Below are 13,431 nucleotides of genomic sequence, written 5' to 3'. Positions count from 1 at the left end.
TCGAATGACGTATAATCGTATATTTAATTTGTTGTTGTGTTAGAGGGATTACCGGAAAATATAATGCATGATTTCTAATTATTTTACGTCCTCGATTAGTTGAAACATTCAAATAATATTCGGTATATCAAGTATAGATATGAACTGCGAACTTTTAATACTTGAAAATTTAATATGAATAGAGGAGCAGTAGTTAATTGAATAAAACATCGTGTACAAGTTGAAGAGGGAATATAAATGTCAGCGTGGAGACAAAGTACACTCTGCAAACTTCTTACAGAATATTTAGAGAGCGGTTAACATAATTTAAATATATTACCGAATGTTTTTTCCGCGTCTTGAACATTTTAAGAATTCGAAAATCTTAGAAATTGTTTTTAATTGTACTTGATATATTTGATATTTATTGCAAATACGAATACGTAGGCGAAAATTGGAATGATCAACACAAATATGTATACGAGGGGCCATTTAACTGTTGTCGACAAACTTCACACTAAAATATCCTCTCGGGTACCCCTATACCAGTCTACTTTTGTTTTGAAGTTCCTCGTAACACTGCAAAGTCGGATTCTCCAGGTAGAAAGAAAGATAAGGAATATCAGACAATATCATAATCTTACGAATTGTACGGTAAGTGTATAGTTATACATCGATGTTATCATATCTTTACTTGTGTTGTGATAATATGTTTTACAGAGAATTACAGGTTGGCTCAGAATATTGGTGTGAAACGGTAGAAGTGATTACGATAAGTTGACGAAAAATACACTAACAATTTGAACGATGCTCATTGTTGATGATTCTGAGATTATTAGATACTTGTTATATATCTTTTAAATAGATTTTGTACCATAAGGTATCTGTACAAGTTCTGTATCGTAATTAAGTAGATATACGCCACTCTTCACACGCTTCCTGAATGTAAGGCTCCCAAAGGGATAATTTGCATTCTTGTTGTTAAAAACCAGCAACATGTAACGATTTTGATTCAGCGGTGAATTCTGGACTTCTTAACTTTTTATTGTATTATCTCAACAAATGTGATTTTATTTAATGTTATTTTTTTAAAATGTTATTTAAGCATTATTCATCCAAGTTGGACTCAATAGATTTACCGAAATATTGTGTTTTATTTACAACCAAAAATAATCAATGCTAACAATTTTGAAACACATACAGCTGTATTTTCTACAGGCGAAACGACCCGGGTTAAGTGACATCAAAATTATACAGGTTAGTCACATCGATGGACACGAAAAAAAATACAACTCGCTCACTCAGTCTAAGCTTGCCAAAGGCACCAGACGGTCTTGAAAGGTTCCACGTTGCGACACGTTTAACACGTACATTATTTGTGTAGAAAGTAAAACTTTGATATCACATATTTCCAAACTGATGAATCTTATTGAGGATTTATTTTTGAAATATTTTTGTACAAAAACATTCAGACTGGTTCACCTCTGATATTGTCAACGAACATTCAATGTAGGACTCATTATAATATCAATACATTCTGAACTGTATACTGCTATTTTCAAACACGCCTCTTTCATTGTCCAAATTCTTTCAAGGCGGAAATCGCAACTGTACAGAGTCACGAACCAAGTTGGCAGTGTGATTAATCACTAGTAGAGTGTCTGAATCATCTATTCACTTCCGGTATAGCATGTGACGTCACGTTCCTGCTAGGAGAGAACAAACACGCGATTCCCGGGCATAAAACTATTCTCATAAGCAGAAGTCCTATATTTTACGTCATGTTTGAGGGAAATCTCGCCGAAAAGGGTGAGATAGCAATTCCGGATATTGAACAAGAAGTGTTCACAATGTTTTTGAGGTAAGATGACTGTTTCACAATGCCTGTACATATCAGATATATAAAACGATACTTATACCTACAAGTATTTTTTTAACGCAATTCTGTATTCATGTCAAGAGTAAAATGGATAGTGTGTATGTCATATCATGTTGTCAGGTAAACTGTTGGTAGAATAAGTGTATGTTTTATTTAAATTTAGGTATCTGTATACAGACACAATAGAACTGACCATCAACACCGCAACATCTGTCCTGTCAGGTGCGAGGAAACACATGGTGAAAAAGATCAGAATGTTCTAATGAAGTCTACAGTCAGAATGGTTACGCTCTATACAATAAAACTCACACTGTGTCAACAAATGAGACACTGTGTAATATTGAATTCCAGCACGTTATCAAAATAACACGAGATCATACCTATACTGTCCTCTTACACGGGGGAGTAAACACGAAGGTGTATGGAAATCAGGGATGAAGCACGGTGAAATGCCGTGATGGACAAATCCGATTCATGGCAAGTACATCTTTTCCATGTAAAAATACAACCGTCGATCAAGGTCAAATTCCAGGACTGTTATCTCGCGACAACCGAGTAATTTTAACCGCCCCGGGACAACAACAGACGCCATATCGATGTAGATAACAAGAAATAGCATTAACAAATCCGTGATATTGATTATGTTTTTCATCACTCATATATGTAAGAGTTATGGCTATATATACTACCTCACATGTTATATATATATATAAGAGTTATGGCTATATATACTACCTCACATGTTATTTATATATGTTAGAGTTTTGGCTATATATACTACCTCCCATGTTATATATATATGTTAGAGTTTTGGCTATATATACTACCTCACATGTTATATATATATGTTAGAGGTTTGGCTATATATACTACCTCACATGGTATATATATATGTTAGAGTTTTGGCTATATATACTACCTCACATGTTATATATATATATGTAAGAGTTATGGCTATATATACTGCCTCACATATTATATATATGTAAGAGTTATGGCTATATATACTACCTCACATGTTATATATATATGTTAGAGTTATGGCTATATATGCTATCTCACATGTTATATATATATGTAAGAGTTATGGCTATATATACTACCTCACATGTTATATATATATGTAAGAGTTAAGGCTATATATACTACCTCACATGGTATATATATATGTAAGAGTTATGGCTATATATACTACCTCACATGTTATATATATTAGAGTTATGGCTATATATACTATCTCACATGCTATATATATATTAGAGTTATGGCTATATACACTACCTCACATGTTATATATATATTAGAGTTATGGCTATATATACTACCTCACATGTTATATATATATGTATGAGTTATGGCTATATATACTACCTCACATGGTATATATATATGTAAGAGTTATGGCTATATATACTACCTCACATGTTATATATATATTAGAGTTATGGCTATATCTACTACCTCACATGTTATATATATGTTAGAGTTAAGGCTATACATGCTATCTCACATGTTATTTCAATGTTAAAGGTAAGGATATATATACTACCTCACATGTTATATATTTGTTAAAGGTAAGGCTATATATATTACCTCACATGTTATATAAAGAAACACACCTCAAATTTCTAAACTGTATTGAATTCCCTTTAAATAGCTTATGTTATCCATTTCGACCCCGTTTCGGTTTCTTTTCGGTCCGTTGCGGTGATTCGTCGCACCCGAATAAAGGGTTCTTGAAATTGTTGGCGTTATAGGTAAAGGGTACAATTGCATCAGTTATTACTGAAATATTTTGTATATTTTTGACTTGGAGTATCCTCCCTTTTGATGTATTATGTAGCATTCTGGTTTAAACTAACTTCCCTGTGGAGGTTTTTAATATGCTTTGCGATCCAGCTCCAAAAGATGTATGCTGTTCACATGCTGGTTTTTTAATATAAACAGATAAACTGATAAGGTCTGTTTATCTCCATTTCTTACAGATACTGGTTTGTCCATATTTCATAATACTTTACTTCTCGCGATAAAGATTCTCAGCAATATACTAGATCGGGTGTGACTTTCAGTGCTGCCTTACTACTGCTTACACTGTCAGTGCTCATCAGTACACAATTATTGATGACATCATGGTAATAATTACATCAAAATATACATTTCTACATACAACAGACCTTAATTGTCACTCTTGACTCCACCGTTCCAATCAAATAATGGGTTAAAATTTATAACGTGAATGTCATTTTGACCAATACTGCTTTGCAAAATTTCATTACTATTCAAATTATGATCTCGTTGACGGCAGAACATAGGCGAGTTCGTGAAAATATCCATTTAGTTAACTATAAATGTAGCTGTAGTACTGTCTCCAAAACTCTTTGATGTTTATGTATGTTTAAAGACATGATATATCTACGTTTTCAAAAATATAAGAAAATACACACTTTTGATTGGAGAAATTATATATAAAATGAACAAATTTTGAGTTGTATGATTTAGAATGAGAACTTAAAATTATAAAAACAAAACTGACATACCTGTATTTGGATGAATAGGAGATAAAGACTTCCAAAGAATAATTCTCCAATCGCACAGCGTAATTTGTTCGATGCTTTTGAATCATTCTGACGTCATACTTAACGATGTTGCTATTACTCTATAAAGTCTGCATGGATTCGAAAAATTAATTAGGATAATTGATCCTTATCCTTCTTTGAGAGACAATATATATACTGTGAAAACACTAATTTTCTTGGGGTTTTATATTTGATGATTGCGTGGGTAATCTTCATCCAAGAATTCATAGGTCCACGAAGTAATTACAAGTCTGGTATAAAGCTATTCCCCGTGTGAGATGGTTTTCATAATCCACGAATTTATGTACACACAAATTGTTGATGTTTTAGGGGAAAACAAGAAATTTTCTCCCTTCGAAACTATCTAATTTCACAGTAATTAGGTGATAAAAAACAAAGATAGTCTATGCAATTGAGCAGAGCAGTTGCAAAGCTATTCTAAATATCATCTGAATAATTTATTCACAAAGTACCATGATTGTTTACTTATAATGAATACCGGAAAAATATATGACATGGTTGCATTCACTGGATACCTGGAAATTTTAATTTTGGTCAAACAAATATGTAAACTTCACAATGAAAATCTATATTCACCCATTGTTAATTTCGTCCTTTACATATACATGTACTTACTCTGGTATGCTTGGTAAGCCGTCATGGTAAATTTGTCCTCGGTTAGGAGGGCAAGAGGAGCAAAAGTCAAGCTCTGGTAATACTTCCTGTCATACAGTAAATAGATCGGATACATGTTCAGATCAGATATTTTATTTGTGTCTAGATCATTCACACCATGATATATTTTCACATTCTGGTCGTTTAAAGGTTTTCACCAAGTAAGTACTGCATGCATTGTTCCGAGACACGTTTTCTCCAGTTTAGGTACAGAAGTCTCAAGTCAAGTGACTTGTGGCGGTATAATCGGTATATTGAGATTATACTGTTGCAGATAGTGTTTTACTTGTGGCAACACGTATTTGCAACAGTGTTATCACAAAATATTTTATGGCAATATATTTTGTGATAGCACTGTTGCAAATACTGCTTTTTTTTTGCTCCGTGTTAATTTCCTTAAAGGTGAAAATAATACAAGAGAACAATTCGCATTTTCTACATTGTATAACAGTTTGTAATTGGCTGATAGTTTCATTTATAGTGCCAAAAATCTACTTAAATCAATGTTTATCATCACAAAAACTGTGTCCTCATCAATATCATCAATAATATCTAATCTTGTATCTGTTATAGGTTTTAGTACCATTTTGTAAATTAGATTCACATCTACTTTGTCTGTCAGCACTTTCGTTTGATCCTCCGTGCCTAGGTGTTTTGTGTTTGAATCAGTATTGTGTGTTTCTATCACTATTGCCCATGTTTATCAACTTTTAGACGGTTGATTATCTGCACTTCCGGTTGATTAACAAGCTGTGCAGTTAATTAACACGCTATGCAGTTGATTTACACCTTCCGGCATTTTGATTGGCTGAAAATATGCACTTTGAAACCACATTAATTTTCAATCAGAACTGTCGTCTGTCAACATCAACATGGCCGTGTTGTCATTGCTACCGCTGGTACAGATAGGTGATCGGGTGAAGCTTTGTGGGGGAGAGAAGGGTGAAGTTTTGTATATTTCAAATAACCTGGGTTTCCGTAGTTTTGAAATCAGACTGGACTCCAGCGGTAAGATGGTCACCGAGGCCAGGTACAGATTTGATATAATCCCCGGGCGGGTCATCCCACCGGCAATACTTCTCCCCATACCCACCCAGACCCTCCCCCAGATCATAACAACGTTAGGCTCCGCCTCTTCTCACAAAAGGAATGCCCCATTCTGCCTATTTCCCCATCAAAAAACGCCAAATAATCAACCAAATTCCGATGACGAAATCATCAACATTGATATAGATAAATTTATTAGAGATGAACAGAACATGAACACACAGAAAAGGACCGAATCTGACATGAACAAGCTGTCAGAGTTTCTCTGTCAAACCCTTAAGGAGTCACGGCCAATCATACACTTATTTGCATATTTTTCATGAATGTGAAAGGAAAGGATGGAAAAGATCTAGAACCTAGTACTATTAGGGGAATTTCATACAGTGTGGACAGGCACCTGGATTTCACAAAGTGACAGAAGTCATCAAAACAAAACAAAACAAAATGAAAAGGGGTGGGAAGGGAAAGTAAGAAAATAAAGCTGATCCTATTTCTGACATCAACAAAGTATGCGAAACAAAGCAGTTGGGTGATGACAATCCTGAAACCCTCTTACGAACCGTCTGATTCAACAACCCCATACATTTCGGAATGCGGGGCATTGCAGAACATCACGAAATGAAATGGGGTGATATGGTCGTGTGAAACGACTCGGGAAATGACAATTTTTTGCAATACAATGAATGCCAAACCAAAACCAGACCCGGTTCAAACCCAAGAAATGTTAGGGCACTTTCCCACGGGCATTGTCTCCTCCCGAAAACCCCTCCCGCTGTCCCGTGGTCGCCTACAACCTGTACAAACAACACCGGCCAGCGACATATTGCTTAGACTACAGTCCGTTTTATATATCGACCAACACCAACATGCCAAAATCCCAAAAGTGGTATAAAGCACAACCAGTCGGCGGGAACAAACTGGAAGAATTCATGTCGACTATGGCAAAAAATGCAGGTATGCACAAATGCACAACATATTACTCTACTGTAAAGTAATATAGGCCTTCAATTCATAATTTACATAAAAATAGGCCTAAAAAGGTCTGAAATTGGTCATTATATCGATTCAATTACGCGATTCAGTCAATTTCAAACACAAGTTGACAGTTGCCTGTATTGAATTTAACTTTCAGGTCTGACGGGGTCAAAATCTTGATCAACTGCTGCGCCGGCAAAAAGACAAACAAACCACAGTGCACGAAAATACCTAGTACAGAAGTTGAATGACAGTTGAGTACCCCCGAATAAAATAATGCAGGTAGTTCTATCTAGATTATAGGCCTCCAGTAAACAATTGACAAACCATACAATTAACAAAAAGCTAGACTCTTGTCAAACTTGTTGAAGATTATTCTGATAGTGACTTACCTCAGTATTAAGAATTATAAAATCCATTCACAATAAATCCAATCGATCTCATTTCATCACAGTTCTGCACAAAATAGCCCAAAACACCGGACTTATCATCGCATTTTATTCTAGATTTCTGGTCATCTCAACATCCAGAGCATTAGCTCCTACTCCAGTCTTAACACTAAATAACACAAGGCGATATCAGATGCCATATCCAACAACCTCAGCTGGTCCATCATGAGAGGCTCACATTCAACAGGTTCCACGTGCGATTGTTGCTTCGAGTTCACTATCAAGCAGCTCATCATCCACTGTTACAATGACGGATCAACACCACGTCTTTACAATGGACCAATATATTTATATAACATTTCATATAAAAATAAACCAGGCTGCACCAAAACGACCACGAGTGCTGTACTCTTGACGAAAGTGATTAAAGAAGATGAAACTTTCTTGTCCAGAATCCCCGCCAATATAAACTTTGTTAGTAACTATGTATAGCTACATGGCATAGGCGGCCTAATCACGTCTTTGTCCGTCGCGGAAGAGCCTCCGCAGAAATATTGCAACAGAAACAAGTCGATTTCGACAGTTTTAATCATTTGTTACATTATCAAATGTACACTTTTGATATATTTTTGTTTTGTGAAACAAAATAAATGTTTCATGGCGCTTGAAAATAATTCTGCGTAATATCAATGAGTTTAACACACTCCTGTATATCTCACTACGAGTGTTAAATTGGTGCATGTAAACAAATACACGCCAGTCAGCCCCCGTCAGTTGATCAAGTAGTGGTAGAAACAAATTACATAACTCGTGTCGGTTGATAAAAATATTTATCTAACTCTAGTTAGATAAGCATGTTTATCAACCGACACTCATTGTGTAAACTCTATATATGACTCTTCTATGTGGTCTTGTTCTTATAATAAATAACAGTGTAATGCATTTACAGGCAAGTCTTCCTGTCATACAATAATTAACAGTGTTTATGTCATTTACAGGCAAATATTCCTGTCATACAATAATTAACAGTGTTTACATCATTTACAGGCAAATATTCCTGTCATAAAATAAATAACAGTGTTTACGTCATTTACAGACAAATACTCCTGTAAAACAATAATTAACAGTGGTTAAGTCATTTACAGGCAAACATTCCTGTCATAAAACAATTAACAGTGTGTACGTCATTTACAGACAAATAGTCCTGTCATACAATAAATAACACTGTTTACGTCATTTACAGGCAAATATTCCTGTCATAAAATAAATAACAGTGTTTACGTCATGTACAGGCAAACGTTCTTGTCATAGAATAAATAACAGTTTACGTCATTTACAGGCAAACATTCCTGTAATACAATAAATAACAGTGATTACGTCATTTACTGGCAAACGTTCCTGTAATACAATAAACAGCAGTGTTTACGCCATTTACAGGCAAACATTCCTGTATTACAAAAAACAAGACAGGACGCCAAAAGGGGAAGGATCAACACAAATATGCATACGCAGGGGCATTGAACAGCTGTCAAAAAAACGAAATATATTTTAAAATAAAGTACCCTCTCGGGTACCCCAGCATATATCTACTTTCAACTTTGGAATTCCTCGTAACACTACAAAGACGGATAGTCCGGGTGTAAAGAAAAAAGGAATATTATAAAATAGACTGATCTTACGGATTGAACGGTGAGTGTAGTGATACCCTTATGCTATCATATTTGTACACGTGTTACAATAAAGCGTTTTAAAATGATAAATTATCCTCAGATCACTGTCATAAAACGGTGAAAATGTTGACCTCTATAAACAGGAAGTTATATATTATTTGCTCATGATTAATACACAAGTTATTTTTTATCAATGCTTATTGTTGTTTATTACAAGTAGATATTTGTAGTATATGAATATGATAAGATTTTTACAGTGAGATATCTGTATAATTTCCTTATGGTTACAGGACAATTAAGTAGAAGTACTCTACTGTCAAAACTTTTACTGAAAGTGAGGCTCCCAAAGGGATAATTTTGTATCCATGTTCAAAAAGGCACAACATGAATTTGATTCAAAGGTAATTTCTGAACTTCTGAAATTTGAAATTGTAATATCACAACAAATGTTCAAAAGTCGTGTATCACAATATTTATGTCGATCACAATTTTTTTATTACATGAGCATTATTCAACCAAGTTGGACTCAATTTACACTATTAAAAGATTGTGTCTGGTTTTATTTGCCCATGTACAATTATTCACTGTCAATGAACTTATTTCACATTATCTGTCCGATGGTCATCCGCCGCAACAGCTGAACTTTTTGTTTATTAATATTAACAATATCGACAAATTACAAAAATCACATACAATGCTTAGAATTTGTCAATATTCAGCATGGTTTATGTCCCAAAATGGTCAGCGGACATTTCATGACTGAGTTTATGTTAATATCAAGTTTAAAGGTAACTGCTTGTTAAGTACATGTAACATTAAGTGCCTTTTTACAGATGTCCACAAGTTCCATGTATAGTCAAACGCTTTTATTTGAAAAGCAAGGATTTTATATTGCTTTGGTTGATCTTAAGATGTGATGAATTGAGCTGATCTTGAGAAAAAAAATTACGAGAGTTTCTTCGCAAAACATTTGTCTCCGGCCAACTCAATTCATCGTCTCATCAAATCGACAAAGCATAATACCACACTTTCTACTCTAATGATGAGCGTTTGCACAGGTGAGGAAAGCAAACGGTTCTGCCACCAAGCCAGGACATACCAAAGTCTTTAATGGTAGTTCCTATTACCTGCTTAATGTTCAGCATAGAGGGAATGGCAACATCTGATTCACATGTTGTCAGTTGTCAGTACACAACATATTCTGTCTCCAGCACACATACACACTTTCACGCTTACACAACACATATTGAGCCATGTCCTTTAATGACCTCATATGTAAATAGGACGTTAAACACTATAAAACCAAACCAAATCAGAATGGGCAATACGAGGTTCCTTAAGTACAGTGTACCGCATATAATCAAGAGTGTGTTTTAAGTGATCTTTAAGCAAATGAAACACGAACGCGATTACAATATCAAGGATTATGTGTACAATATTCATGAGGTTAATAATGTACTGAATATCTGACAATTATGCAAGTTAAAATCGATTTGTTTATACTTAATTGAATTTTGTTATTGTAATTGGTCATCAACTGTTACTAAATTTCGACATGGGTGTATACCTTAGTCCTGACTCTAATCCGACTCTCACTTTACTTAGTGTATATTGACCGTTTATACAATGTTGCACGGGTTCAACATAGCCTTTAAGCAATCACTTATTTCAAAAGTTATTTTTATAAACGCCTGTATTATCTACATATCTTTAAAGGCGGAAATGGCAACTGCGCAAGCTCAAGAACCAAGTTGGCAATGTGATAAATCACTGGTCGAGTGTCTGAATCATCTATTCGCATCCGGTATAGCATGTGACGTCACATTCCTGGTTGGAGAAGACAAATACAGGATTTCGGCCCATAAAACTATTCTGATCAGCAGAAGTCCTGTATTTTACACCATGTTTGAGGGAAATCTCGCCGAAAAGGGCGAAATAGCAATTCCGGATATTGAACAAGAGGTGTTCACAATGTTTTTGAGGTAAGATTAACTGTTTTATGATTTCCTATGCATATTAAATAAATAGAACGATACTTAGCTGCAAGTTGAATTATGACCGTAATTCCTTCTTCATGTCTTCATACAATTTCAAAATTTTAAAATCCTATCAAGAGTAAAATGGATAATGTGTATGCCATGTCGTGCTGTAAGATGTTCTATTTACAAAATAAGTTATTTTGTTTATTTAAATATAGGTATCTGTATACAGACACAATAGAACTGACCGTCAAAACTTCAATCTCTATCCTGTCAGCTGCGAGGAAATACATGGTTGACCGTCTTGTCAAAAAGTGTGAAACTTTTCTAAAGAGTTCTCTTACGGCTGAAAATGTATGTCTTCTATTAGAACAAGCCCATATCTACACAGAGGAAAGCCTGAAGGAGGACTATCGACGCGTCATCGCAAGGTCTTCGAAAGAAGCGCTGAAATCCAACAGTTTCGTCGACCTGTGTGGCGTCTGTGTGAAGAGTATCACAGAGTCGGACGAATTAGCGGTGGAGGAGAGCGTGGTGTACGAGGCGGTGATGAGTTGGTCTGAGGCGGAGTGTGGACGTCAGGGCCTGGAGGTGACGGATACAAATAGACGGGAGGTACTAGGGGACATAATCTACACAGTCAGGTTCCCCATCATAGACGCCAAGTATTTATCACAGCATGTCATTAAAAGAGATGTCCTGACGGCAGAACAGTTACTGAGCATCCTAAGATTTCAGCAGGACAACAAGGCATATCCCTGCACAGAATTTACCGTGAACCAACGAGCACTTAGAAAACCAGTAACATTTGTAAAAGAATGCATAAGCAGATTTAAGGGTACGACGCGCAATAAACGGAGTGGAATGATTGTTGATGATAGCGAATCGATATCGTTTGTCTCCACCGTTGACATTTCGCTGCATGGACTGAAGCTTTACGGTTCGAAAACGGGAGATCGCAATATTCTTATAGGAGTCTACAATCAGGCTGGTGACACTCTATACGAGAAAACACACATGTTGCCGAATAAGGAAGAGGTTACTATAGAATTCCAGCACATCATCAAAATAACACCAGGACAAACCTATACTGTCGTCATACACGGAGGGGTGCACACAAAGGTGTATGGAACGGAGGGATGTAGCACGGTGAAATGTCGTGATGGAGAAATCCGATTCATGTCAAGTACGTCTTATCCAAGCAGACATACATCTGTCTATGAAGGTCAATTTCCTGGACTGTTGGTAACATTGGAATCGGCATCAAAGCTAAAAAAACATGACACTGTTAGTAGGTTTGATCTGACAAATTTTGACTGGTTGCGGTCATAAGGTATGATGCAAAAACGACAACCCGATGGATTGATGTTACGCACATCATTGTTTTACATTATGCTACCTTTGTCGGCCGTATAAAAAGTAATGATAAATAGAGAGATATCGAGTTGCAGTTTTCAAAGACTGACGTGCTCAATACTTCCACAGTTACCCAGTTTCTAACTCATATAATTGAAGCATGATTGTTTATGTACTATCATATATGAACACTAAATACCTGTTTTTCACATTATTTTTTTTCATAATTGTTATAATATTCATAAAAGTGAGTTGCTAGAATCACGCCGTTATGGTTCATTGTTTCACTCTCTCGTGGTGTCGTATTAACGGACCTTCATGTTTACTACCACAAGTTTACCTGTGCCATCAGCGTTCACATTAAATGTCCTGCACCTGTTGAAGGGAGATAACCCATGATTTTGTCCATTTATGCTGCATGTCATAATTTATTTTGCTGCCAGTGCTTATACCAGAAATTTATTAATGAATATTGTAATTGTTTCCACTGACATATGTCTAAAAAAAACAGGCAACAATTAAATAACCTAAAGAAAATTTGATTTAACATTATTAATATTCTATATTTAATATGAAACAACTATTTGTTTTCTGGCTTAAAGTATATTCTTCTTAGTTTAACCTACAACTCGGTATGTAAATAAATCATATAGAAATCACTCAGTATGTACACACATCATATACAAATCCTACACACATACCACTCAGTATGTACCAACATCATATAGAAATCCTACACACTCTACCACACGTGATGTATACACTTAGCTGTTAATAGGACGTTAAACAAAATCAAACAAACAAACAAACAAATGTATACACATCATATATAAATCCCACACACCTACCACTCAGTATGTACACACATCATATAGAAATCCTACACACCTACCACTCAGTATGTAC

General features: G+C 35.3%; 2 protein-coding genes across 3 annotated transcripts in view; both read left to right on the top strand.

Annotated features, from left to right (window-relative positions):
- Positions 1–551: 551 nt before the first annotated feature.
- LOC110442845 (BTB/POZ domain-containing protein 6-like) lies at positions 552–13,046 on the top strand. Of its 2 annotated transcripts, none has more exons than XM_021486675.1 (3): positions 552–633; positions 10,907–11,172; positions 11,388–13,046. In XM_021486675.1, exons 2-3 carry the CDS (start codon positions 10,913–10,915, stop codon positions 12,499–12,501), a joined length of 1,374 nt encoding a protein of 457 aa, XP_021342350.1. In that variant the 5' UTR covers positions 552–633; positions 10,907–10,912; the 3' UTR covers positions 12,502–13,046. The 2 variants fall into 2 exon arrangements, with proteins under 2 accessions (XP_021342350.1, XP_021342358.1); XM_021486683.1 differs by lacking the exon at positions 552–633 and adding an exon at positions 9,124–9,209.
- The window catches only part of LOC110442856 (BTB/POZ domain-containing protein 6-like), a 35,922-nt gene continuing 24,081 nt past the window's right edge, over positions 1,591–13,431 (top strand). Inside the window, exon 1 of the mRNA XM_021486714.1 lies at positions 1,591–1,840. Within this exon, the coding sequence (XP_021342389.1) occupies positions 1,761–1,840 (80 nt within the window). The 5' untranslated portion in view covers positions 1,591–1,760. The remainder of the gene's footprint in view (positions 1,841–13,431) is intronic.

The sequence above is a fragment of the Mizuhopecten yessoensis genome, unplaced genomic scaffold, assembly GCF_002113885.1.
Source record: "Mizuhopecten yessoensis strain PY_sf001 unplaced genomic scaffold, ASM211388v2 scaffold1931, whole genome shotgun sequence".
NCBI classification, from domain to species: Eukaryota; Metazoa; Mollusca; class Bivalvia; order Pectinida; family Pectinidae; genus Mizuhopecten; species Mizuhopecten yessoensis.
The sequence above is the reverse complement of the archived record's forward strand: the minus strand, read 5'-3'. Positions and strand labels throughout refer to the sequence as shown.